General features: G+C 53.2%; 1 protein-coding gene across 8 annotated transcripts in view; it reads right to left on the reverse strand.

The window, feature by feature from the left end:
- The window catches only part of AGRN (agrin), a 114903-nt gene extending 90273 nt beyond the window's left edge, over positions 1–24630 (reverse strand). For 4 of the 8 annotated variants that reach the window (XM_064678456.1, XM_064678455.1, XM_064678457.1 and 1 more), the window contains exons 1-2: positions 24036–24628; positions 15424–15685 (exon numbers count right to left, since the gene is read on the reverse strand). In XM_064678456.1, the coding sequence (XP_064534526.1) occupies positions 15424–15685; positions 24036–24224 (451 nt within the window). In that variant the 5' untranslated portion in view covers positions 24225–24628. Of the gene's footprint in view, positions 1–15423; positions 15686–24035 lie in introns of all 8 variants that reach the window. The other 4 variants (XM_064678462.1, XM_064678459.1, XM_064678458.1 and 1 more) reach the window with 2 other exon arrangements.
- Between the last annotated feature and the right edge of the window lie 2755 nt (positions 24631–27385).

The following is a 27385-nucleotide window of genomic DNA, read 5'->3' on the forward strand; positions in this document are numbered from 1 at the left end:
TCCCCTGGGCACTGTGCCCACAAGCCAGGGCATACACTCCAACAGGACTCCCTGAGATGCTACTGCACCCCCCTCCTTCCTCCTGACCCACAGCGTGGAGCAGAGCAGGGAAAAGCACACCCAGGATGAAACGCTGCCCATGGCCACGTGGGCAACCCATCACCCACCCCAAAACCTGCAGCCTGCAGGGAGAACAGGCACAGCTGACGGGAAAACAGGCCAGGAGGGGACTGGAGAAGGAGGTGGCTGCTCAGGCAGGTTTTTGCAGCGCCCGGACTCGCCCGGCCCCGCGCCGAGGGAGCCACGTGCCCGCCCTGCACCCAGAGCACCCAAACGTGCACACACAGGCAGGGTGCAGCCTCCCCACCCCAAACCCGGCTCTGGAATCCCCTCCCCGTGGCTGGGGACAGCAGGCAGGCAGCAGGGGACAGCCACCACTCCCACCTCACCCTCTTGTTGCAGGGTTTGTGGTGACCACTGTGGCAGGAGCAGCAACCACGACTTCTGTCCTTCCTTCCTTCTGCTCCCCATCCCGCTGGAGGGGCTGGGAGCAGGTGTTCAACAGAGGAGTCCTGGAGCCAAGCCAGGGCTGACCAAGCTTGTCTGTACCCTGCACCACCCCATAATCTGATAACCAGCTCTCTGGAGACTTCAGCAACCAGAGCTGGCTCAGCCTCCACAACTGCCAAATAACTGATTGACCCGTCGTGATTTTAGAATCATTGAATCACTGAGTTTGGGTTGGAAGGGACCTTAAAGCTCATCCAATCCCACCCTTTGCCACGGGCAGGGACACCTTCCACTAGCCCATGTTGCTCCAAGCCCCATCCAACCTGGCCTTGGACACTCCCAGGGATGGGGTAGGCACAGCTTCTCTGGGCAACCCGTGCCAGGGCCTCCCCACCCTCACAGGCTTTTGCCTAACCCTTTTTCAGCCCCTTAAAATTTCTGGCTCTTGCACCATCCAATGGCAACAAATTCCATGGTTTTACTTGTCTCTGTTGTAAGAGTGGCCTCCCTTTGAGCCTGCTTCCCAGTTCCTCCAGTCTTGAACAGGAGAAAACTCACCTCCTAAACATGGATGTGCATGGTTCAGCCCTGTCCTGCAGTGCACACAGGCTGGGCAGATGAGCTCTTTAGGAGAGGGTTACCTTCCTCTTCAAAGGCAAGGCTGGAAGCCCCAGCAGTGGAAAACCTCTGTTAGGATCTTCCCCTCCCTGCCACACACCCCTGTGCCCAGAGCCACCAAACCTGAGGTCTGAAAGGAGGGGGTACCCCAACACCCAAGAAGTCATACTAAGTGACCAGAGCTTTTCATCTCCCTTCCCAAGCTCGTGGAGATCCAGGAATGTAGCAGTCCAGGTGGAAACTTAACCAAAGGTGAGTGAATCCCAGCCCAGAGACAAAGGAGGACCCTGGGAGCAGGGGGTCTCTCCCTGCCCGGGGTTACGTCACCGTGTCACCATCCCAGCACAGGGACACACATCTCAGTGCCATTGTTTGCAGCAACCTCACTGCCCAGGAATGCAGCAGCCGTGGGGGCTGGGAGAGGGTGGGAATTGCTCCCTGCACGGAGGAGCTCACTCCCTCCTCCCCACATCCATTGAACACAGCCACAAGTGACCGGGCCACTTATCCCTTCAGCGGGGGAGCTGCTGGACCACGGCAGCTCCAGCACCCTCTGCCATTCCAACCACCAGCCAAAGGCAGCGAGAAATAGGGAATTTCCACAGGTTTTGGCCTCTGTGCTCAGTCAGAGCACTCACCTCCACGGAGCTCAGCTGGCTCCTCATGACAGAGTTTCCCCATCCGACTGCCAGGAGCTTCCACTGATCCCGGTTTATCTCTTAGATAAACAGCATCAGTTAAAACAATTTGCTCGGGGATTTTATCACTGCATAAACAGCCAGCCTGGTGGAACAGGGAAAGCTGAAAGAGAAACTGGCTGGAAGCAGGGGATGGACAAGTGAAACAAAAACCTGCTTCCTCAAAGGCCAGTTCCCCAGGAGCACAACTATCCCAAAAAAAGGTACAGCTCATCCCAGGCCCAGGTCTTGCCAATGCCAAGCCATAGGAATGGCTCCCACAGTCTAAAGGATTCACTGGGGTAACAAGTGGATAAGAACTTAATTCTGACCCTGTAGCCTTGATGGATCTGCTTTTTAGGGAATTTTGAGGTACCACTGGAATGAGAAGTGAAGAGAATCAGCCCAAAGGAATCCCCTGGCAGAAGAGATGGAGCCACAGTGCAATCCTGCACTTCCTGCAGAGGAAAAACCCTCCTGGGCACGGCGCTAAAAATGCCTCTGAAAACACGGATGAGGATCCCAAACATATAAAACAAGAGAGTGAAGGAGCCATTCCCTCTGGGAAGGCAGACAGGGAGGAGCAGGAACCCCCAGACACTTATCCTGGCCCATGTCCAGACTGCAGCATCCCTGGGATGCACAGCCAGCCTCCTCCAGCTCCAACCCTGCTTCGCACACGGACATCCAGGAGTTGCAGGATCAATCCTGAACCCAAAGCAAGGCCCTTTCTGCTCTGCTGAGCCATGCCAGGGGCTGGATTTTCCCCAGCAACCCCATACAAACACCTCAAAATCAGCACATGCCCTTTTCCCAGCAGGACAAGCCTCCAAGAAACTGCTCAGCACGGCAGGAGAAGGGATGAGACCACCCCGTGCCAGGGAGGGACCCCGCTCTGCCTGCACCCCTGGGTGGCCAGTGCCACTTCTGGTGCTGTGCCACGGCCCCGGGAACGCCCTGCTCCCCTTTTCCTGCGGGCAGGCTGCTCCTCCCACGCCTTGTCCCGCAGATCCCAGCCTAGCAGGGCTTCTCCTGCCAGCCTACCTGGCTGAGCTATGCCTGGAATGCCGCCCCTGGCCGCCCGCCCGGGCGCTGCTGCCCCGTTAGCACGGGACAGGATTAAGGTTTATCGGCAGAAAGGTGCGAGGCAGAGCCCAGCCCAGCCCGGGGAAGCACCTCTCTCCCGAGCTGGATGCGTGGCAGGACTGGGATACAGCCTCCAGGGCAGAGAAACCTTGGGAAGGGGTCCAAAATCCCCCCTGCCCACCCGTCTGCCTCCGCTCTCAGAGGTGCCAGACGCTCACCTCGCACCACGTGCAGCTGCTTAATCCCTCCACAGAGGTTTCCTGCTGGGAAATATTGCCCAAGGGATGAGGGTGGGGAGAGCCCCAGCCTGCCCTGACCCCTGCAAGGAACAATTCAGGCACCGGGAGGGGGTCTCTGCACTGCTGGAAAGGCATCGGAGGAGCCACAGCCCGTGGTGCTGCTAAAGGGAGCCCAGGGACTGAGGGACAGCCCCCAAACATGCTCTAACCTCTTTTTTGTGGAGTATCCCCAGCTGAAAGGGACTCACAAGGATCAGTGTCCAGCTCCTGGCCCTGCACAGACACCCCAACAATCCCACCCTGTCCCTCAGAGCCTTGTCCAAACACTCCTGGAGCTCTGGCAGCCTTGGGGCTGTGACCAAACCCTGGGGAGCCTGTTCAGTGCCCTCTGGGGGAAGAACCTTCTCTAATAATCCATTCTAACCCTCCCCTGACACAGTTCCATGCCATTCCCTTGGGTTTGCTCCTCTCCTTTCTTCCCAAGCTCTGATTTGTGCCTCCCCCAGGAACCAGGAATCTCTCACCACGTTAACAGAAAACACAGAGCTGAAAACACACCTTCACAGCTCCAGCTGGGCAATTTGATTTTCTGTGTCCATGCCCATCACTGCAGCTGCTTCCTGAGCCATGCAAAACTCAGGGAAGTCTGCTTGGGGCTGCCCTGTCCGGGGTGGGAAGCCAGGATCCAGCTGGCCTTATGCAGCCAGAGGATTCAGTCAGAGCACTTCACCCCCACCACCCCTTCTCCAATGCTGATGCTTCCTTTGCAGTGCAGTTATCCCTTGGTTTTCCAGAAGCACCTGAAGGCCTGAACTGACCTAAGGCCCCAGAGCATTGTTTTTTCCCAGAAACAGAGCGAGCTGTGGTGCTTCTTGGCCAAGGAGAAGAGCTTTATAGCCAAGGCAATCACGATTTGGCAGCTGAATTAGTTGGCAAGAGATGCATTGGTTGGGTTTTCTTCCCCCTCCCGCCCTCCAGTGACTTCTCCTCTGCAGTTTGGGGGTGCAGAAGTGCTGCAAGTGTTGGAAGGCACAACCCACTCCACCCTTTGGTTCCCAAAGCTGAGCACGGAGCAGCTCCTGTTCCCAGAGGAGCTGCCATAATCCCAGCCAGGTTAAAGGTTTTGGCAACCACCCTCCACCTGCAACACACACTGGCACAGCACAGGAGGGGTTGGGAAAGGGTTTATAAAGACTAGGTTTTATAAAGACTAGGTTTTAGAAGCTGAGTGTAGACGGGGGCTTTAGTTCAGCAACACACACCCACAGGAGTGGTTACAAATAAACCCTGAGCATCCCCCCTGGCCTTTGGGTCCTGCAGCATGAGCTGTCCCAGCCTGCAGCAGAAGGAAGACAGACAGGAATTATGCCAGAAGGAAGTCAGGATCTAGCTCTAGCCATGCTGTCCTTAGCTAAAAACCTGAGAAAGTCCAAATTTCAACCCCTCTTCTATTTGCTTCCCCCTGCGGAGCAGCAGGGATGTGCACAGGCAGAGAAAAGAACCACGCTGGGAATGCCCAGGAGCACATTTAGCAGGACACCTGAGCACCATCCCTGATCCCTGTGAAGTGCCCTGTTGCTGTAGATGGAGTCAGGTAAAGGATGATAAAACCTCGTGGATAACCTGGAAGTCTGAAGGAAAAGCCAGCGGGAGGAAACTCAACACCACCAGGGGAGTGCCACAGCAGGGGCAGTCCAGGGAATGCACAAAGAACAGGGAAATACCCCCAGCAGGGACAGTCCAGGGAATGCACAAAGAATAGGGAAATACCCACAGCAGGGATTGTCCAGGGAATGCACAAAGAACAGGGAAATACCCACAGCAGGGATTGTCCAGGGAATGCACAGAACAGGGAAATACTCAGAGCAGGGATTGTCCAGGGAATGCACAAAGAACAGGGAAATACTCAGAGCAGGGATTGTCCAGGGAATGCACAGATAACAGGGAAATACCCCCAGAAACTCAATGCTGTGGCAATGAGGATCCCAAGAGCCCCTGGAGGGACATCTCCCCATCCCAGCTCTCCTCCCACTGCAGGTTCCATGGCTGTGTGTCCATAATTCCCTGGCATTCTCTGCACTATCATCATCTGCTCTGTTCATTCCAAGCCAAGATACAGGTGGGTATCCAGAGTTATCCTGAGCTTTCCCTTCCCACTTCCAGCAGCTGTGAGCAGCCCACAGAGTTCAGATTCCTGGGTCCCATTCCCTGCTTGGTCCCAGACCTGCTCTGCACACTGGGATTGCTGCTCCCTCCCCAGACCTGCCTCACCCTGCAGGAATGCAGGCAGGACCTGGGGGACTCAAACACCTTCTTTACACAGGCACACTGCTTTAAAGCTCTTACAGGAGAGATAACTGCTGTTATCACACTGTTCTCCAACATCTCCATGCCTGGAAGTGTCCAAGGCCAGGCTGGATGAGGCTTGGAGCAACCTGGGCTAGTGGAAGGTGTCCCTGCCACGTGGAACTGGATGATCTTAGGTCCCTTCCAACCCAAAGCATTCCATGATTCTATGAAATTCTGAACCTCCACACTTCCCCCTGTCCCCAGAAAGAGCAGTTTGGATGAGACCAATTCCAACCCAAAGCATTCCTGAGTGTCTGAAGGGAACTGGGAGCTGCTCTCACCCGAAACACAGGCCCAAGGATTAAATACCCACGGAGAGACAACACACTTGGAAGTGCAGAGATCAGCAAAAGCTCCCTCAGCCTTTTTCTGTTCCCCTCGTTTTAATTATCCCCCACAACTCAAAGATGCTGAGGCACAGCCAGTCCTCCAGCTCACTTCAGCTAATTAGCATCCCTGCAAGACAGAGAGAGCAACAGTGGCCTGATATTAGACAGAAGATGCACTTCCAGCCCATCAGGATGACACAACATCCTCTGGGAGTGTGCAGTTCTCTTCCAACATCCACTACAATGCAGGGGGGGAAAAAGCAGGGTAGGAAGAGGCAGCTGGTTATGGGAGAGGTTAAGGTTGTCTCCCAAAGCTGGGGGGGGGGGGCAGCAGAGCCATTTTAACCCGTTTTCCTTCTCCCAAAAAGGCAGCCTGAGAGGAGATAAGGGAATAAAGATGCTGCAGAGTGAGGCTACAGCAAAGCCCTGCTGTGAAGGAGCATCTCTAGCCTATAAACAGTGAGCAGCAGAGCCAGGGCTCTTCCAGGGCAGAAAACCACTAAATCCAAGTAAATCCACCTAAATCCACGTGGCCTCAGCTCCAGGAGAAAAACCACTGGCTGGTTACTCTAAGAATGACACACACAGAGTCCCCTCTGCGGCGTGCCAGGCAAATTCCAGCCACAGCTCCTACAAGGCAGAGGTGACAGACACTGTTACAGCAGTTCGTGTTGCAAAACATCTTTTGAGCGTGACCCACAACATTCCTGCTGCCTGGAAGTGCCCCTGGGATGGGGCAAAGCAGCTGCAAGTCAGTGCAAGGCAAAGCAAACAGGGCAGCACATTTACCCACCAGAGAAAGTGGCTTTTCGGTAAAGCTGAAATGTGGATTTAAGGAGGAAAATGGAATTAATGGGGTTGGAACGAGGCCAAGGCACGAGAGCTCAGACAGAGGTATTGATCAGCTCAAGGGCAGCAGAGAAAGTGGGTGAGGCAGTGGGGTGGGAGAGTGGAAGCTCTTTAGATGGAATACTGGGAAAAAATTCCTCGCTGAAAAGGGTGGTCAGGAGTCAGCAGCCCTGGAAGTGCTCAAAAGCACGTGGATGTGGCACCTGGGGACGTGGTTTGGTGGCCAACACTCTGCTGGGTTAGTGGTTGGACTCAGGGATCTTAGAGGGGTTTTCCAACCTAAATTATTCTGTTCCATGACTCTTAGGAAGAGCAGCAGTTGGTGGGAGCTGGAGGCAGGAGTGGGGACAGAGCCCAGCCTGTGTCCCTGTGCACCCCCAACCACACTGGTCACCTCCACACCTTTTAGTGGGACAGGGGATGATGTGGGTACTGGACACAGGGAGGGCCAGGGGAGGAAAAACCAGAGGCAAACAAGAAAGTGGTTTGAAAGCTCACCTCACACATTCTCACTCACTTTGTAGTCTGTGCTGCAGCCAGGCTGGAATTAGGCAAATTGAGTATAAATTATTGAAAGCACCCGAGCCCCATTTCCTCTCCTAATCAAAGAAAATGATTCCAGGAAGCTGAAAACGCAGGAAGAGGAGCAGTTTTTCAAGGAAAAAAAAAAAAAAGAGAGAAAAAAAAAGAAAAAGGCACTGCTAGAATGGCTTTTATAAGGGCACTGTTCACCTCCTCCAACACACACCAGGATGGATCCATCCACCCACCCACCCATCCAGGTGGTGGGCACAGTCACTCTGTCCCCACCCTGGCCACACTGCACATCAAAGCTCTCCTGCTCCAGGAAGTCATCCTGAAGGAATGCAGGATCTCTGCAGAGTGTTTATTAAGATAAACAGACCAAAGTCCCACTCCTGGGCACGGATTAGTGCGGGACAAGCCCGGGCGGGCGGGCGCCGGCAGTCTGGGCAGGCGCCTGGCAGGGAGATGCCCCTGGGGCTCCTGGGCAGAGACTGGCCCATCACCTTGGCTCCCCAAGGCTGGGGCAGGTCAGCTCTGTCCTCCCCACCAGCAGATCCCAGCTCCTGGACTTTGATTTGAAAACCAGATGAGTACTGAGACATTTTCCTGGCCTCCCTTTCTGCTGGGACAGGTCCTGTGGATGCCCAGCCTGACCTGTGTGCCCAAGTGGATGCCTAGCCTGACCTGTGTGCCCAAGTGGATGCCCAGCCTGACCTGTGTGCCCATGTGGATGCCCAGCCTGACCTGTGTGCCCAGGTACTCCAGCTTTTGGCCAGAGAGAGCCCAAGACAAGCAGCACAAACTCCAGGTGGACCAAAGGGAAAGCTGAGCTCAGTTCTCAGAGCCACCCAGTTCCCTGCTGGCTGCAAATTGGTGGCACCACTAAACCAGCCCAAATTCCTGCCCAGGGCTGTCTGGCTGTGTCCTGTGAGCAGCCACGGCTGTACATTGAATTTACACCTCCAGCACATAGAGTGTGGCAGGGCTGAGGGCTCCATCCCGTGTGGAAAAGGGCCAAGGTGTAGGACCAGCTCCCAAATTCTCATCCAGCTGGAGTAGGGAGGGATGCAGCTCCCTCAGTTTACTGGGGGTGGGCACAAGGTGCCAGGGAGAGACAAAAAACCTGCATCTGAGTCCTGCCCTGAGACAGGTCAGCACTGAGTCCCAAAAACAGTTCTGCAAAGCCAGGGTGGAGGAGATGCCAGGATCCCAAACCTGCAGGAATTCCACTCAGGAGATGCTCAGAGGGACAGATTCCAAGCCAGCTTTGTCACCAGAGGAAATGTCCCCACAGTGTCCCCCACTCCCTGGTGCCCTGGAGGGAACAGCCACCCCAGCAGTGGGATTTTCTCTCCCACACATCCCCAGCACCTCCAGCAAAGGCTGCACATGCCCATGGAGCAGCTCCCTGCAGGAATATCTGTCTGGGAGAGCTGCACCACAGCTCTGGTCAAGTCCCCTGAGCGTCCCACACTTTGGGAAGCTCCAAAAGGATGCTACAGGGGCTGAGAACGGGGACATGGAAATGTTTCAGCCCATGGGAACTCACAACACCTTTCCCACTCCGTGCCTTTTTCCTTCTCTTCTGCCCCATATCCTTACAAATAAGATTGGAACAGGGGGAATGCTGCTTCCCTGAGCATTCCCACCAGTCCAGGGATGATGCACCAGCTCCAAACCAGCAGTTCACTGGGAAAACACGAGGCAGAAGGAGGTGCAGAGATGGGAGCTCATAATACTTTTTCCCACTCCCACATCCCTCCCTCACCCTTCCCTTCCACCCCACGTCTTTACAAAAAGGATGGAACAGGGAGAATGCTGCTCCCCTGAGCATTCCCACCAGCCCCAGACCAGCCCTGATCCATTTATCCAGCAGTTCACCAGGAAAACACGGGGCAGGAGGAGGCACAGAGCCTGCAGCACAGCAAAGAACCCCCCATATCCCCTCCAAGATATCCGTGGAGCAAACAAAAGGAGAAGCAGAACCCAGAGCACATGGCCAGGGCCCAGTACTTGTCACAGCAGCATCTGTGCTGCTGACCAAGGACCCCTGATCCTGCAGAGAAATGCAGCAGGATGTGCCAGAGCGGGAAGCGGGGCCAAAGGAGCCTTCCCAGACCAGTAGCCTCCCACACCAGATTAAAATTCCATAGGAATTTGCTAAACAAATCGACTCTCTCAGCTACTGCCGTCAAGCCAGGGGATGTTTTGCATTACTGCCACGCCAGGGAGGGAGCAAAACAGCCCCCCAGGCTTGGCCCAGGCACAGGGCCCCCCACACGAGCATCTCCTGCAAACCCTGTCCCAGCCAGGGGCTTCTGCAGGCTCCATCCATCACTGATCTGCTGGAAAATCCACCAGAAAACCCCCCCCAAGAATCCCCTGCTCTCCCCAGTGCCACTGCCTGGCACAGCAGCTCCAAGAGGGAACCTGCTCCAGCCCCAGCATCCCACTGAGCTGCCCCAGCCCATGGATGGGGAGGCAGGAAGGGGCCCCCAGGGCTGTCCAGAGGTGGATTCTCCCCTCTCCACTCCTCTCCTCTCCTCTCCCAACGTTTCACAGCTGCTGCCTGACTCTCTCACCCTCCCGGGACGGAGGTGTTGATGCTGTTCTCATTATCTCTGATTCAAAACAGAGCCAAGAAGAGGAGGGAAGGAAAAGGGAAAAACAAAACAAAACCACAAACCTCCTTTAAGAAGAAACCCACACATCAACCCTCTTCCAAGCCCCCTCCCTCTCCCTGCTCTGGAGCACAATGACATGGCAGGGATGGATTCAAAAGGAATCCTTGCAGGGGTGGAGAAGGGCTGCAGAGAGAGCAGAGCATGGGAAGTGACCACAGCCTGAATCACCTAAGGCAGAGCCATGCCAGCGATTTCCTTGCTGAGAGGGAGCCCACTGTGCATTCCTTAGAGCCTCTGCAAGGAGCCTGAAAAGGAAATTTTGCATGGGCTGGTTTACAAGAACAAAACGCCTCAGTTCCGTGGAGAGCTAAAGAGAAAGAGAGGAGACAGAACAGAAGTGAGAGAGCAGAAGACAAAACAGAATGAACAGTGTAACTTAAAGGGAGATGCTCTCAAGGCAGCAAACATGAGAGAAAGCTTGAGAGGAGAGGGAATGTGGAAGATGAAATTCTTCCACAGGAGTAATTCATAGGGTTGCTGCAGAGATGAAAAAAAAAAAAAAAAAGTCAGAGGAGAGTTCTGGACTGGCTAAAATCAGAATTTCAATAGGAACTATGTGACTTTTTTATACATATGGAGCATCTGCAGTGCACTGCGGGCTGAACACGAGCCAGAGCAGCTCTGTGAGGGGCATCCACATGGAGCAGGGTTCCAAAGGCCCATCCACTGTGGTCACAGCAGTGCTCCAAGACCCCACTTTGGCCTCCTCCATTCCCAGGCTGGGTGACATACACCCCCCAAAGGTGACTGTCCTGGCACGACACCCGCCCAGAGGGAGCAGCCCTGGGCTGGAGGAGGCAGCAGAGGAGCCACCAAACCTCATGGAAGCCCTAGCCATGGACACTGTCAGCATCCTGGGAAGCCAGCAGGTAAGGCCAGACAGGATTTGGGACACACAGAGGGTCAGTGCTCAGCCTTGCTCTCGCTCTGGAATAATTCCCATCAGGGAGGCACAGCATCACCCACACACTGCCCCCAAAACAGGCAGATGCATCCTGGCCAAAAGGCTTAACCACCCCACTGACTTGGCTCTGTTTTCCAAGTCACCTCGAAGCTGAGGTTCTTCAGGACATCTTCAGGGAATAATTATCCCCAAAAGCCAGAGCCTTGCCGTGTTTATTCCTGGAACGCTGGTCCTGCACCAGGAGGGCTGGAGTCACTGCTACCCACTAAACCACTACTAAATAACACTGGTTTAGAGTCAAGAGCTTCTTGAGATGCTGCAGGGAGGAGGGTCCCAAACCACCAGCAGGACCCTCAGTCCCAGCAGCGTGGGCTGACTGTGCCCAGCACCACCCGGCCCCACAACAACCCAACTCCCACGGGCTTTTCCCAGGAGGTTCCAAGCCCACACACATCCCAGAGCTCACCCAGGGCAATCACACCAGTGCTAATGCAAACTGTGCCACGGCCAGACAGTGTCTGGGAGGAGCTCTGGGTTCTCCTTAACCCAAGAGCTAACAAGGGTTTTTAATCCGAGCTCCCTTCCCACCCAGACAGCCCCGGGAGGAGCCACTGTGCACAAAATTCCTGATTTCCCTCAAGTGCTGTTGGGATCAAAGTGAAATGTGAGACACACACACACAGAGGGGAAAGATATCTCGGGGTCAGTCAGCTGTTGAGCTGCAGAGCAGCGTGGTTGATGGTGGCAGGGAAGAGCAAGGAGGGGACAGTCGGGATGCTCCAGTACCTGCCCAGCCATTCCAGCCCTCCTCGTGCAGCACCAGCACTGCAGGAACAAACACTGCAAGACTGTGGCTTTCTGGGCTAATTGTTTCCCTGGGAAGCCTCATGCAGATGTCCCAAAGAACAAGAGGAAATCCACTCCCACTGTCCCCTTTCCATACTTTCCCCCCCACAGAGGTGGGGACCAGAGCAAACATCCTGCTCCGCCCGGTCCCAACCTGCATCCCAGACTCCTGAGCAAGCCCCAGAGCTGCTCCTCTGCCCTTCAACACTGAAGACTCCCCCTCCAGACCCCCCCCTCAAGTGCTGGAGCCAGTTTGCAGAGCTCAGCTGGAGTCTTGAATTTCAACTCCAGCTGGTCAGAGCGTTTTTACCACAATTAAGTATAATCAAATCACGGTGTTTTCGCTCTGACCTGAGCTGTTCCACAGAGATGCCCTGGTTTGAACTCCCCTCTTAGACAGGCAAGACTTGGATGTCTAGGATTTTTCCAAGCTGGAGCAACAGGAGATGAAGATACTCAAAACATTCGTGTTTTTCCACTCAGCTGCTGCCATTCCTCCAATTCTTTCTGCAGAAGCACTCAAAGGTTTGTTTTTTAAACTCAAAGTGCAGCAAAGAGCAGCATCCTGGGCAGCTTTGCTTTGAACCCTCCTGTGAGGAGCTGATGGGAAACAAGTCCTGGAGCTAAATTCTCAGACTGGGAGCTCAGAAATGGTTCCCAGGGTGGCAGGAGCAGGTTCTCAGGCCTGGGTTTTTTTTTTGCAGGGCTTCCCAGAAGCCAGGTGGGCAGGTGTAGTGGGTGAGCTGAAAGGGACTTCCCCAGACCTCAGGAGAGGCCTGAGCTTCGACAGGGCTCAAGGGAAAACAAAGTTTTGGAGGTAAATTTGGTCTGTGCTCTCTATAAAAATCCTGCCAGTGCTCAGCAGACAGGATATACAAGAACCAAGATGTGGGAAGAGCAGCAAGACAAAAAAAAAGTGGGTTTATCAAGGCAAGCGAAGCAGCTGCCAGATGCCAGAATCAGAATCACATCCACCCTGAGCAACACTTTTGACCCACCTGAGATATCAGTAACTCAAGGTCACCTCGTTTTCCTCAACAACACCCCCTGGACAGGTCTCCACCAGTCTGGAGAAATCAGATCCACCACGCAGGGAGAGGCTGTCCTTTGTTTTCCAGCCCTCTGCAGCCCCCAAACCCACACCCAGCAGCCAGGCTGAGCCCACCTGCCATGCCAACAGCACCCTGGTGAGCCATGGGGAAGAGGAGGGTTGCTTCATTAAAGGAATAAGCTCTGCAGCAAAGGATCTCAAAGAGGGGAGTCCCAGGAAGAATCAATCTGCTGCCTGGCACCAGGAAGGGTTCACAGAGCAGGGGATAAAGATAAGTCACCTATATTTTTATGGACCTGCAGTTTAAGCACAGAGGAAAGAGTTGGGACATGCCCAGCTTTTGGCACCTCCAGCCCCCTTGCACAACAGCTTGGGAGCAGCACCAAAAATCCTTCTGGTGGTGCTGCACTTGAGGGAATGATCAGAGACACGTCCACCTGCCCCAGCTCTACACCAAACTTAGGGCACCATGAGGAAAACTTGATGCCTCCTCATCTCCCAGTGGCCTTAAGGGACATCAGAGAATAGAATCACAGCATGGTTTGGGTTGGAAGGGACCTCAAGGCCCATCCAGTCCCACCCCTTCCCATGGGCAGGGACACCTTCCACTGTCCCAGGTTGCTCCAACCTGGCCTTGGACACTCCCAGGGATGGGGCAGCCACAGCTTCTCTGGGCAACCTGTGCCAGGGCCTGCCCACCCTCCCAGGGAAGAGTTTCTTCCATGTATTGAACCTCAATTTCTCCTCCTTCAGTTTGAACCCTTTCCTCCTTGTCCTGTCACTGCAATTCCTGATGCAGAGCCCCTCTCCAGCTTCTTGTAGGCCCCCCCTTCAGCTCCTGGGAGGCTGCTCTGAGGTCTCCACACAACCTCTTCTCCTTCATCCTTCACCACAAACAGGAACCTCCCCAGCTCACATCAGCACGTGCAAAAAGAGCCTCCTAAAAACCCCAGCAGGAGAGAGAAACCTCCCAAATATTTGCTCAGGTTTAACTGAAACAACCACAGACACTCATCTTTCTCCTGCCTCCCTCCCCACTAAGTGCATGGAAGGAGCAGGGCTGACACCTTCCAAGTTCATTATAAAATATTATATATATATATATATATTTTAGAAAGCCTCCAGTGCTCTTTCTGCTCACAAACCCCACTCTGGGAGCCCCTCTGCTGCTCCAGCTCCCTCCCAAGCCCCAGAGTTGGGTCATTTACCCCTGGCAGCGTTCACAGCTGGAAAAAGGGGTTATGGCCTCTCTGCTGCACATCCAAGGGGAGGAGGGAGCCAAAGCCGCCTGTTTATTTGTTGTCTGTGCAGAATTCCTGCATTCCTTCCCATGTTTGCTCATCTGCTCTCAGGACATACTCAGAGCCCAGCAAAGGGCTTTGGGGGCACCACATTCTCCCCCCCCTGGGCTTGGAGCTCTTGCTGGAACCAGGACAAGCATAAAGAGGGGAAGAGGGAAGGCAGGGAGTGGGTTATTACAGAATATTTTCAAGGTGGCTGAGGAAAAAGGGAGAAAAAAAGATCAGTTCTCCCCAGATCTGCTCTTCACAGAGGCACAACTCCACACCTGGATGTCTAAGACTGGTTCTAACTTATTTTTACCTTGGAGAGAAGCACGATTTACCTCCAAGCAGAATTTGTCTGGCTTCTCAGATCCCTCCAGGAGTTCATCCACAAGGCTCCAAGCAAGCAAGGAAGCTCCAAGACACAGGAAGCCAGGGGTGGCTGTGATGAAGAACAGGCCTTCACCACAGCATTAACCCGTTAACTTATTAGCTCTAAACCCACGGGGAGAATCTAACTCAGGTGGGAGCAGCCTAAATTCCCTGGGGAGTGCCTGCCATCCTGTCAGGACAGGACCTGCCGTGGGGATGCTCCAACCACAACGCAGAGAGGACTGGAAACGCATCAGATCTGGAGTAAAATGAGCATAAAATGACTTTGCTTGGGAGACACTGGTTGTGTGACAGCAAAGTCACTGCCAGGCACTGTCCCCATGACAAGAGTCCACAGACCAGAGCACCAGGAACTGGGATTAGCTCAGCTGGTCCCAGCATGGTGCTGATAACACCAAAGCTGTGGGTTTGATCCCTGTAAGGGCCATCCACTCAAGAGCTGGACTCGATGGTCCTTGTGGTCCCTTCCCACTCAGAATACTCTGGGATTGTGTCCTTCATTTCACAGCTTCATCACATTCCACCTCTACCTGTCCAACATGCAGATGGGAGGAATGAATCAGACTTACTGGAACCTGGAACTTTCTGTGACTCTGCCCTGGACACAGGTAGAACAGCAGGGTTGATCCTCATCAACCAGCACCAACGAGGTCACAGAATCCCAGAACCCCCAAGGATCATCAAGACCAACCTTTAACCCTGCACAGGCCCAATTCCAGGAGTGCCTGAGAGGCATCATCCAAACAGATGACAGATCTTGAGCTCTGGCAGCCTTGGGGCCATGCCCACTGCCCTGGGGAGCCTGTTCAGTGCCCGACCACCCTCTGGGGAACAAACTTTTTCCTGAGATCCAACTTAAACCTTTCCCTGGCACAACTTCGGGTTCTGCCACAGAGCAGAGCTCAGTGCCTGCCCCTCCTCTTCCCCTCATGAGCAAGTTTTAGCCTGCAACGAGGTGTCCCCTCAGCCTCCTCTCCTCCGGGCTGAGCACACCGAGCACCCTCCGCCGCATCCACGAATCCCTCCCAGCCCAACAGCTCCTGGATCACCCCCGGGGCAGCCCAGGCCCCTCAGCCTCACCTTCCACGCAGTGCTCCACCTCCTCCAGGTTGCGCAGGGTGATCCTCATGAGGCTGGAGTTGAGCATGAGCTCGTTGCGGTGCGCGGGCCACAGGTACTGCGGGGCGGGGTTGACGAAGAAGATGCGCGTGTCCCCCGTGGACACCTGGTTGTCGCAGATCAGCGGGTCCCCGAAGCCGCCGATGACCACCTTGTTCCCCCCGTCCAGCAGGATCTCGTGGGTGACGATGTCCTTGCCCTTCAGGTACCGCCAGACTCTCACCTTGGGGGAGAAGGAGAAAGGAGAAGCTCGTGAGGGTGTCTCGATTTTTCATGGTGCTTCCAGCAGGGATCATTTCATCGGCTCTGAAAGCACGGAATGTGTGGGCAACGGGGAGCAAAAGCCCCCAGCTGCAGGTCTCCCTGGCTCCCGAGGAAATCTCAGTATGGAGGGAGAAGAAAGCACTTCTGATTGGAAAAAAAAAGGGAAAGAAAAAAAGGGAAAGAAGAAAAAAAGGGAAAGAAGAAAAAAAGGGAAAGAAGAAAAAAAGGGAAAGAAGAAAAAAAGGGAAAGAAGAAAAAAAGGGAAAGAAGAAAAAAAGGGAAAGAAGAAAAAAAGGGAAAGAAGAAAAAAAGGGAAAGAAGAAAAAAAGGGAAAGAAGAAAAAAAGGGAAAGAAGAAAAAAAGGGAAAGAAGAAAAAAAGGGAAAGAAGAAAAAAAGGGAAAGAAGAAAAAAAGGGAAAGAAGAAAAAAAGGGAAAGAAGAAAAAAAGGGAAAGAAGAAAAAAAGGGAAAGAAGAAAAAAAGGGAAAGAAGAAAAAAAGGGAAAGAAGAAAAAAAGGGAAAGAAGAAAAAAAGGGAAAGAAGAAAAAAAGGGAAAGAAGAAAAAAAGGGAAAGAAGAAAAAAAGGGAAAGAAGAAAAAAAGGGAAAGAAGAAAAAAAGGGAAAGAAGAAAAAAAGGGAAAGAAGAAAAAAAGGGAAAGAAGAAAAAAAGGGAAAGAAGAAAAAAAGGGAAAGAAGAAAAAAAGGGAAAGAAGAAAAAAAGGGAAAGAAGAAAAAAAGGGAAAGAAGAAAAAAAGGGAAAGAAGAAAAAAAGGGAAAGAAGAAAAAAAGGGAAAGAAGAAAAAAAGGGAAAGAAGAAAAAAAGGGAAAGAAGAAAAAAAGGGAAAGAAGAAAAAAAGGGAAAGAAGAAAAAAAGGGAAAGAAGAAAAAAAGGGAAAGAAGAAAAAAAGGGAAAGAAGAAAAAAAGGGAAAGAAGAAAAAAAGGGAAAGAAGAAAAAAAGGGAAAGAAGAAAAAAAGGGAAAGAAGAAAAAAAGGGAAAGAAGAAAAAAAGGGAAAGAAGAAAAAAAGGGAAAGAAGAAAAAAAGGGAAAGAAGAAAAAAAGGGAAAGAAGAAAAAAAGGGAAAGAAGAAAAAAAGGGAAAGAAGAAAAAAAGGGAAAGAAGAAAAAAAGGGAAAGAAGAAAAAAAGGGAAAGAAGAAAAAAAGGGAAAGAAGAAAAAAAGGGAAAGAAGAAAAAAAGGGAAAGAAGAAAAAAAGGGAAAGAAGAAAAAAAGGGAAAGAAGAAAAAAAGGGAAAGAAGAAAAAAAGGGAAAGAAGAAAAAAAGGGAAAGAAGAAAAAAAGGGAAAGAAGAAAAAAAGGGAAAGAAGAAAAAAAGGGAAAGAAGAAAAAAAGGGAAAGAAGAAAAAAAGGGAAAGAAGAAAAAAAGGGAAAGAAGAAAAAAAGGGAAAGAAGAAAAAAAGGGAAAGAAGAAAAAAAGGGAAAGAAGAAAAAAAGGGAAAGAAGAAAAAAAGGGAAAGAAGAAAAAAAGGGAAAGAAGAAAAAAAGGGAAAGAAAAAAAGGGAAAGAAAAAAAGGGAAAGAAAAAAAGGGAAAGAAAAAAAGGAAAGAAAAAAAGGAAAGAAAAAAAGGAAAGAAAAAAAGGAAAGAAAAAAAGGGGAAAAAAAGGGGAAAAAAAGGGGAAAAAAGGGGAAAAAAGGGAAAAAAAGGGAAAAAAAAAAAAGAACGTTAAGTGGCTGGAAGTGCCAGCTGGGGAAGGGCTGCAGAGCTAAAGAGAGCGCTGTCCATCCACGGGGGAGGCTCTGAAGTGCAGCACAGGAGCCTCAGACTAGGGCAGGAGGAGGCAGGTGGGTTGGGTGGAGGGAAAGAAGGGAGTTTGGTGGCTCTGACAGGCCGCTGGTACCTTGGGAACACAAAGGCAGAGCGGATAATGTTGCACGCAGAAATGTCAAAGTTAACTCACGTTCCTCTAAATTACTAAATAAAACCATGGCAAGCTGGATTTGGTAAAAGGCACAGAGGGTTTGGCAGGAGGAGCCCATCTCCCTGTACTCATCCAAACTTCAGGCATAAAAATAAGTCCTGGCCACAAGAGTTAGCAGCCACTAACTGCCAGTGGTTCCAGGGCAGTGCCCCTGCACTCCAGTGCCAGCTCATCCCTCTCTCTGCAGCAAAGTGCCCAAAAAAACACCCACCCAGGAGGGAAACAGCAGCTCTCAAATGAACCTTGGTGCACACAGGACACCAGAGGCACGTCCCCATCCGCTCCTGCTGGGTCAGAAATCCCCCTGCTGCGATTCCATGGTGGGGAAACACGGCCCAGAGCAGAGCCAGCAGGAACAGCTCATCTGAGGTCTGTGCTCAGAGCAAGGGCGGCTGCTGGGAGCAGGGGCATTGCTGTGACCACAGGCATCCCTGGGCTGGCAGGCTCAGAGCTGCTCCATCACACCCTGCCATCATCCCCCCACCCCAAGGGCACTTCAGCACCCCGTGCCAAGCCCAGAGCAGCCAGGGAGGTGGTGGCTCAGAGATAAGGGGGCTCTCTGCTTTAAGAGCCTAATTCCAGAGGGGCAGAGGGTGGATGCTCACAGGCAGCTGGGCAGACAGGTCTCTCCCACCCTCTGGGGACACTGGGGGTGGCAGGGAGGCAGATTGTTCACACCACAGCTTCTGTGCTTGATATTGGGGTTGGGAATGGGGGCAGAATTGTTACAACCGAGGAGGAAAGCACAGAGCAGACTTTATCCCACTTGAGAATGAACCATTTCTATAATTCTCTGCCACTGCAGCTCAGTGGCCTCTGCCCTGCATGGCCCTTCAAGTGCACTGTGCTCCCCTGCAGGCTTCTGTGAGACCCTTCAGACAGAGAGACTCTTCCTCTTTGCCAAACACCTCCATCCCATCACTCGGTGACTGCAGAAGACACACACGAAGATGTGACACTGCAGAGTTCAACCAGGAGGGTGAAAGCCTACTGGGGGGTAGGGGGAATGCATGTCTCCTGACCTGTCATCAATCCTGTCCATTTTTGAAGCCCTAACTCCAGAATTTCAGGGGAGTGAGCTCGGCACTCAGTCCTGATCCAGAGGCTTCAAGGTCCACAGTGATCCTGAGCCAAAGTCCTGCTCGCTGTCCCTGCCACAGTTAGGAGCAGGCAGCTACAGGGAGACATTCCCTGGAGGAACAGGGCCATTCCCACTGCCACAGGAGCAGGCAGGCTGGGGTCAGACCCTCCTGCTCAGCGCCAGACTCACCTGTCAAGCAGGAAAAGGGAACAGATTTAGTGTTGCCTGTACTCTGCAAGTACAAATGAAGGTTAAGAACAAAGTTTAAGAACGTATTTCATTCTCAAATCCTCCTATTTCTCACACCTCCTCCTCGAGGTGTAACATTTGTCCTCCTTGGAGAAGGAGCCTGGATTTATGGGTCTCAGCTCCCATCCAGCCCAGCAAGTCCTGCGATGCAGACAGCAATATATTATCCAAACTACAGCTCCATTTACCGGGGTGAGCCCTGTTCTCCTGCATGCCTGAGCTCAAAAACCACCCCGGGTATTAAACAGGGCTGTGACAGCTCCTCTCTGGAAGCTGCACATGCCTTAGCTGCTCCCAGGCGTGGAGAGGTTTGCTGCAGACAGGTTACCCACGTGTTCTCACACTCATCCGTCTGCCAGCCCGAGGGGAGTCAGCACCCCGTGGGTGCTGAGCCATTCCACAGCACCAGAGCTCAGGGAATAACTCACACTCCAGGATATGTGAGCCCTGCCCAGCCCAAATCCAAGCTGCTGGGCAGGGGGAAGGAGAGGGACAGGGAGAACAGCGCCTTCAAAGCCACGGGGGGTTGGAATGAGATGGTCTTTAAGGTCTACAGCTTCCTCAGGAGGGGCAGGTCTGATCTCTGCTCTGACCAGTGACAGGATCCAAGGGAATGGCTGGAGCTGTGGCAGGGCAGGGTTAGGTTGGGTATCAGGGAAAGGTTCTTCCCCCAGAGGGTGGTTGGCACTGCCCAGGCTCGCCAGGGTTTGGTCACAGCCCCAAGGCTGCCAGAGCTCCAGGAGGGTTTGGACAACGCTCTGAAGGACAGGGTAGGATTGTTGGGGTGTCTGTGCAGGGCCAGGGGTTGGACTGGATGATCCTTGTGGGTCCAACTCAGGATATTTTGTGATTCTATGACTCTAAGATCCCTTCCAACCCAAACCACAGTTCTCTGAAGAAACCTGCACAGCCCTGCCAGCACCAGCTCTGCTCTTGAGAGAGATGGCACCCCACCAGCACTCAGATGGCAAGGGGAGCTGGGACAGGCAGCTTCCCTCCCCTCTGATCCGACAGGGATCCCACCATCCACACTGACATCTGCTCCACTGCACGGGGCAGCCCCTTCAAAGAGCCTTTTTGGGGCCACCCGCAGCCGTGGCACCCCGGCTGAGCAGGGTGCTGAGGAGCACCAGCCTGTGCCAGCACCAGCCTCCTGCCTCCCCAGCAGGGCCCAGCTGTTTCTCCAGCGTTTCCCAGCAGCTCGGCTCCCCGTGGTTGTGCTTCTCTCCCCGCAGTCAAGTCAAGACACCTTCCTGCAGCCCCACCTCCTCCTCCTCCTCCTGCTGCCCGCAGGGCAGGCGCTCTGAGAGGTGCACGAGCAACCAGGGTGAAAAACCAGGAATACAAAGGAGACAAAAGGGAGGAAAGGGAAAAAAAAAAAAAATAATAATAATAAAAAAAAATACAAAATACACCAGGCAGGCAGAAAGCACAGCCCGAGGCTGGTGCTGCAAAAGGTGGATGTGGGGCATTTTCACAGCTAGGGCTGAGGGGGGGAGAAAGGCTCAAGCCCACCCCACTGCTCTGCAGCAGATGGTAATTTGAGTTAATTGGCACGGCTGTTCCAGTCAGACACTTCAGAGCCAGGCCACAGCACTCACAAGCAACATCAGAGTCCAGCAGCTTTCTCCCCACCCTTCTCCTCTATAATGAATGAATGGGAAGGCACCAAAGACCAAGCAATTACCTGTAGGGCATCCCATTCATCATCACACACAATTAAGACTTTGTCACCGGTGACTCACCGGCTACACCAAGGACTGGGGAAGGAAAGGAAGAGAAAGAGAGAGAGAAAACTGGGCTGTAACCTATTCCCAAGAAGTCCCTTTCCTACAGCAGACTCACTCACCCACTCCTTTGCCAGGGAGCACATAAAACACTGGATTAAGACTGTTTTACAAGACTCCTGGCAGCTACAGGGAGGCAGAGGAAGAGCAGTGATAACTTTATCCAAGCAGAGCCCTGCAAGGGTGTATTTTAAGTGGGGCAAAAAAGCCCCCAGAAAGTAAAAGGATTTTTCCAGAATGCCATGGGGGGGGCCGTGCCACAGGGAAAAGGGGACCACCTGTGCAGTGCTACCAAATTCCTGCCAGGAATATGCCTCGAGAAATGGTTTTGTAAAGCAAGATGAGAAGTTAGAGCAGTCTCCTCTTGCAGATGTCTGGATGGACAGCAGGAAGAAGGGTCATCACTAGATTTTTGGCAGTCCTGGGAGATGAAGGCCAGCATCAGCTTCACTCTGCCCAACCCTTCCCTCCCTGACCACATCCCACCCCTCTCCCCCTTTTTGTCACTCTCAGCTGCCCTTTCCCCAGGAGCTCCCAAACCCACCTCCCCCAGCAACTTCCACATCCCCCCCAGCCTGGAGAACAGCCACAGTTACCCCCCAAAATAGGGGCTCCATTGTCTGGAACAGGATCCACATCCTTTTTGACACTTCCTATGGCACATAGAGAACCTGGGCTTGTCCTATAAATAGGAGCTGCCTCCATAAATATCAGGTCAGCCCAGAATAAGACACATCAGAGGGCTCAGAGCAGGAAGGACAAGGCCAACACAGAGGATGAGCAGCAGCACCAAGAGCTCGGGAAGCAGAGTGCCTGTTCCCTTGTCAAACTCCTCGGAGCAGCAGCACATCAGCCAGTTCCAGGGAGTTCTGTCAGCCTGTTCTTCCCTTTTTCATCTCCTCTCCCAGCACATGAATGGCTGATAGCTATTTATGGGTGTTTATCTAACATTAACTTCACATTTCTCCCGAGTTGTAATGTGCTTATCTTCATCTATCAAAGGCTTCAGCTGGGAGGGTTTGGAGTTTAACTGGGAAGAACAATACCCCAGTGCAGCACTCGCAGATATCCACATGCCTGCTCCCTCCCAGACCACCCAGCACCAGTAACACTCACGATTTTGGGTGTGGGCCCCAGGGAACTCCCACCACACACTTGGCCCTTGCCTCTCCTCTGCAGATAAAGAAGAACCTGACAGGAGATAACTGCGGGATCTGGAGGTAACCCCAGGGAATGACAGTGAGGAATTACACCTGAATTTCCTCACCAGCCTCTGTTCCTGGGCTTATCCCAGTCCCACAGGGCAGCAGGGTCCGTGTGAGGGCAGAGCTCAGGTTTAATGCCCAAACTACTCTGTTGGAATTAAAGTGCTTGGTGTCCAAAAAAAAAAAATAAAATAAAAAAAACAAAACAAAACAAAACAACCAACCCAAATCAAACTCCAGGCATGCCTAACCCAGCATCAGCAGAATCCAGAGCAATTCCAACACTCTGGGAGATCTTGGAGTGAAACAAGCCAACAGCTGCTGCAGAGCTACTCATTTACAAGTCATTATAGTTAGGGGAGATTTATCTGCTTTCAGGTCCTTAAGACACCCCAAGTCCCATTTCAAAGCTTTTTTTTTCCCTGCAAACACACTATGAAATGCCATTAAAAATGCCACAGAGCAGGCTGATGTGCAGGTAAAGGGCCTGAGAAGCACTGTCCTATGAAGGGTGCTAAATGTCACAGCGTGACCAGGGATGGGATGGGCACTTCCATCTAAGGCAGGAGAGGTTTTCCTCCTTTCACTTTCTCTTACAGGACTCCAGGACTGAAAGGGGATCTTGGGAGCACGTTCTGGCCTTCAGGTGCTGTTACAACACTAGGAATGGGCAGGAGCAAAATCCCACCGTTAACTCTGGAGTGAGTAGCACAAGAATTGCTGGGCTGGCTCAGGGAAAGGCAAGAGATTCCCTCGCCGAGATAAGGAATGCCAACTGCGTTTCACATAAAGCCACCGCGGGCAGCCCAGGTTCCCTCCCTGGCTGCTCCAGCTCGGGCTGGATGGATTGCACCTTCCAAAGGCAGAGAGAGAGCTGCTGAGCCAGCAGGTTTTCCCATCGCGGTGTTTCCTGGCCCAGGGTCTCGCTCCGATGCGGCGAGATGGTTTTACACCAGCCAGACACCTCGCTGCGTGTCTGCGCTGCGAGCAAAGAGCCTCGTTTTTCAGACGGGCATTTCTGCCTCATCACCAGCCTCCCCGGACCACCTCCCCTCGTGGCACCCCTGCCCCAGCCTTCAGGTGGCCACATCCACCCACCATCTGTGCCCGGCGCTGCCGCAGGACACCGGCTGCGAGCAGCAGCTCATTAATTTTCCACGTAGCACCCAGGATGTGCCAGACACTCCGCAAACATACGGTCCCTGCTCGAGCCTGGAGGGTCTGTGATCTAATTTGCGAGGTACAGATTGTTCCGCGCGGGGCAGAGCAGGAGGGAGGCACCGGGCACCAGCTGGGCAGGCAGAGGCTGCTCGGCTGCTTCCCTGGGCTGAGAGAGATGCTCCGGAACACGGGGCAACACCGCGGCGTGAAGTTCGCCCTCCCCTGCCCCGGCAGAGCTCTCCCACCAACGCACCGCTGAGCATCACCCCAGGCCCTGCTTAGCACCAAACCGCAGGCAGGAACCGCAGGATTATTTTTTTTTTTAAGGATGGGCAGAAAAGGGGATGGGGGGGGAGAAGAGGAAAAGGCAGCGTAGCAGCATGTCCTTGCAAGTGAGATTCCTGCCCCGGGAAGGGTTAAGCCATCCAGCACGTTTTCTGTCAAGCAGGCGGATGGTATTTCAGGTTGCTCAGTACTTCACCGTCTCTCAGCTTAGGGGGGAGGAAAAAAAAAAACCATAGCCAGAGGCCAGATTCGTAGTTAAACAATAGCTCGAGCTGGAGGAACTCAAGATGCTGCTAAAGTAAACAGGGAGCCCTGGGGTAGAGGCAGCGAGCGGCTCCGAGCACCTTCCCGGCAGCCCAAACCCTGCCAGAGAGAAAGTTGGGAACCGGCTCCCGCATCACAGCACGGAGGGAAATGCCCATAAAAAGCAACCTTGAGAGATTCCCCCTCGACACAGCTGCGGGAGCGACTCCGCAGTCTAAAAATACCTAATTACACCCCAAAGCCCCGGCGCACACAATCAGAACCACATGCGCCCTAAACCCGGCCGGCGCCCGTCGGGAGAGGGGGGAGGGGGTGAAAGTTCCCCCCGGCACCCCCTTACCTTGCAGGAGTAGGTGTGGTGGACCGGGTCCACGTTCATGATCTCCTCCACCGTGCCCGTCAGCACCACGTTGGCCTCCTCCTCCCTCCGCTCCAGCTCCCGCTCGGGGCAGGTCGCCAGTCCCAGTCCTAATCCCAGTCCCAGCAGCGCCAGCAGCGCCCGGGCACCGTCCGCCCGCTGTGCCCCCATGGCCCCGGTCCGGTCCCGCTGCCGGCCCGGGCCCGGTCCCCCGACGGCGCGGGCAGACAAAGCGGCCCCGCTCGCAGGCGCAGGGAGAAGGGCTACTTTTGTTCGAGGAGGTGAAAAGGAGGAAAGAAAGAGAGGAGGGAGGGAGGCAGCGAGGGGAGGGGAGAGCAGGGGAGGGGAGAAGGAGGAAAATCCCAGGAGGAGGAGGAGGAGGAGGAGATATCTCTCCGTGAAGCCGCGGCCGGCGAGCAGCGCTCGGTCCTCTCTGCCTTGCCCCTGTAAGAAAGCCCGCAGATTTGCATGCAATCTGAATTGCTGATAAGGAAGGGAGCGGGGGCAGGGGGGGAGAGGAGAGAGGGAGGGGGAGAGAGAGAGAGAGAAAGGGAGGAAGGCAGCGCGTCCGCCCGCCCTGCTGCCAGCTCTTATTGCGGAGCTGCCGCGAACGCCACCCCCAGGAAAAGGGAGCTCGCCTCGGGTTAATGGATAATCAGCGCCGCAACGTGAGGAGACTTTTAAAGGTGTAGGGACCGCAGCCGGCCCCGCTGCCCCCCCCCAGAATGAGCGACAGCTGGAGCCCAGCCCCGTCCCGGGGTCCCCTCCCCCGCGGGGGTCGGACCCCGGCGTTTCCATCCCCCTGTTTCGCCCCTGGGGGCTGCCACCAGGGATGATCCCGGTTTTCCCGTGGGGAAACTGAGGCAGGGTTGGTCCTGCTCCGGAGAGATGCGACGAGTGCTCCATGCCGGGGCAAACCGAGCCACCCACGCCTGGGCCATCACCCGCTCCCCGGGGTTCCCAGGGGGAGATGGGGCTCAGGGAGAGGGGCTCGGGGGGTACCCCGACCACAGAGCCACCCACCCTCCCGTGGAATGATGGAATCGCGGGATCACGGAATGGTTTGGGTTGGAAGGGACCTTAAAGATCACCCAGTCCCACCCCCTGCCGCGGGCAGGGACACCTTCCACTATCCCGGGTTGCTCCAAGCCCGGTCCAGCCTGGCCTTGAACACTTCCAGGGAATGGGGGGTGTCAGCCCCTGGAGCACCGTGACCTCCCGCCCCGGCTTTTCCTCGGGGAACTGGACGGCAATTTTTCCAGATGTCATGTGCAATTACTGCAGATATAAAATGAAAAGTTAAGTGGCACCAGGGGAGGGATATTGTTTCTCCCCTCCATAAATTAGCCGGCCCCCAGAGGCGATTTACAAGGCTGTTTTACTCGATGGCCCTAAACAAGTCCCGTTTGTGACCCGGGGTGAATTCCCAATCCCAGGGTGAAGTTTAACCACGCCAGTGCCACCCTGCCAGGAGATGTGCCCCCTGTGTCCTTCCCTGATGAACATGTTTCAACACACAGCAGCATCCTGCCCTCAGCAGCTCTGCATCCCCATCCTGCTCGTGCCCTAAATTCTGAGCAGCCTGTTTGTGCTGTTTGCCCCTACAACTGTGGATGTGCCAATCCTTTTTGTCTCCCCTGGAACAGAAACAGGATTTAGCTACGAGATAGGAATAAATGAATCTGAGTGCTCAAAACGCTGTCCAAGCCTACCTTCTGCCCTGAAGAGGATGAAACACCAGAGATCACATAAACCTGGAGGTATCCCAGCTGCTGGGTGGTTCACAGAGAAGGCAAACTGTGCATTTTCTGTCTTAACCCAGGCACTTGGCATTCCCGTGGTGACTTTGTCTCAGTGCTGGGGCTGTTCTTGGAAACCCCACGCCCTCTCCCAGCTCTCATTCCACTCAAAGCTCCCATTTCTGCCCCATAAATCTGGGTTCCCAGCTCAGCACTGAAGGCAGGCTGCCTGTTCCAAGGCATGAATTATTTTATCACCTCGGTGAGGGCTCCAGAGAGATGGTTTTCAGAAGAAAGTGGCCCACAGTGCACTCAGGCCTGCAGGAAACCTGCCTTCACCTGGCAGGGTGGAACTCCCCCAAAGCTGCCTGTAAAACCCCAGGGACCATCCTGTGACAAGAAGGTGCCACAGGGCAAAGTGACCTGGAGCAGGACACACAACATCACGTTTTCTTACCAAAAAAACTTCCCCAAAAAAGCGTGATTTCTGGCTGAGCTGCAGTGGGAAGACTCCATCCCTCCCAAGCCAAGCCCAGGCCCTGCAATCATCCCCGTGGAGGTTCCTCACAAAGGGCTCCATTACTACATCACTGCTCCTACAAACTCCAGCAATCAGCTAAAAATATTTCACGCTGCCTGGCAGATTATTTTTTTTCCCCCTGTTTTAATTATTAATTTTTATTGTATTCCTCGACTGTAAATCACAGGAACAACCTCAGCTCGGGGCTGGAAGAAACCAGCTGTGACACTCTGCTCCAGCACTTTGAGGAGAGGGGAAGAATTATTTACACTGTGTTTGTACTATTTTCTGTTTGTTAGTTCTCTCCTTTTAGCCCCACCCCACCATCTGCTTTCAAAGCTGTGAAGGGAAAAATGGATTTCACAGGCTTTTTTTTTTTTTTTTTGATGTATTTGCCCCCAATCTGGTGGGTTCTTTGAGTGGACTTACTCAGCCTTGCAGGCTTTTTTGGGGGAGGTGAGACACGAGCAGCCCGGGATCTCAATCTCCTCGTGCAGGTTTAATAGAGTTCAAAAAAGAGAAGGGTTTTCCAAAGGAAAGCAGGAGAGGGAGAGCAGCTATTATTTCCTTCTGTCAAACTCTGAAAAAGCCCTCTGTATAAATTAAACAATGAAAAAACAAAATGTTATTTTCAATTCTATGTCATTACAGTCAACAGAATCATAATAATGCACCTAAAATTTGTGTCTACAACATGTCAGGTATACATTTTTGGGAAAAGAGAAAAATGAAAAAAAAATGACATTCTAAGCTTGTTAAAAGGGTAATGGTCCCATATTTTTTTTATTACAGGTTAGCAAAACCAAATCCAACTGATTACAATAATTACATGTTATTTGAAAAATGAAGTAGTGAGCACCTTTTTAGGGACAACCTGCACATCCCCACACCTCACACTGATAAGAGGAGAAACAGGCCAAGAAACTGATGGTTCTGTGGGAAAACTGGGGAAAACTCTTTGGCAAATCATTGCACAAAATAAATAAACCTTATAACTGGCAAAACCACCCCAGAACCCCGGGCTTTGTCCCAGCCCTTCACGGCAAACCTCACAAAAACTCCCCTGAACTTGT

Source organism: Pseudopipra pipra, chromosome 22, assembly GCF_036250125.1.
Source record: "Pseudopipra pipra isolate bDixPip1 chromosome 22, bDixPip1.hap1, whole genome shotgun sequence".
In the NCBI taxonomy this organism is placed as follows: domain Eukaryota; kingdom Metazoa; phylum Chordata; class Aves; order Passeriformes; family Pipridae; genus Pseudopipra; species Pseudopipra pipra.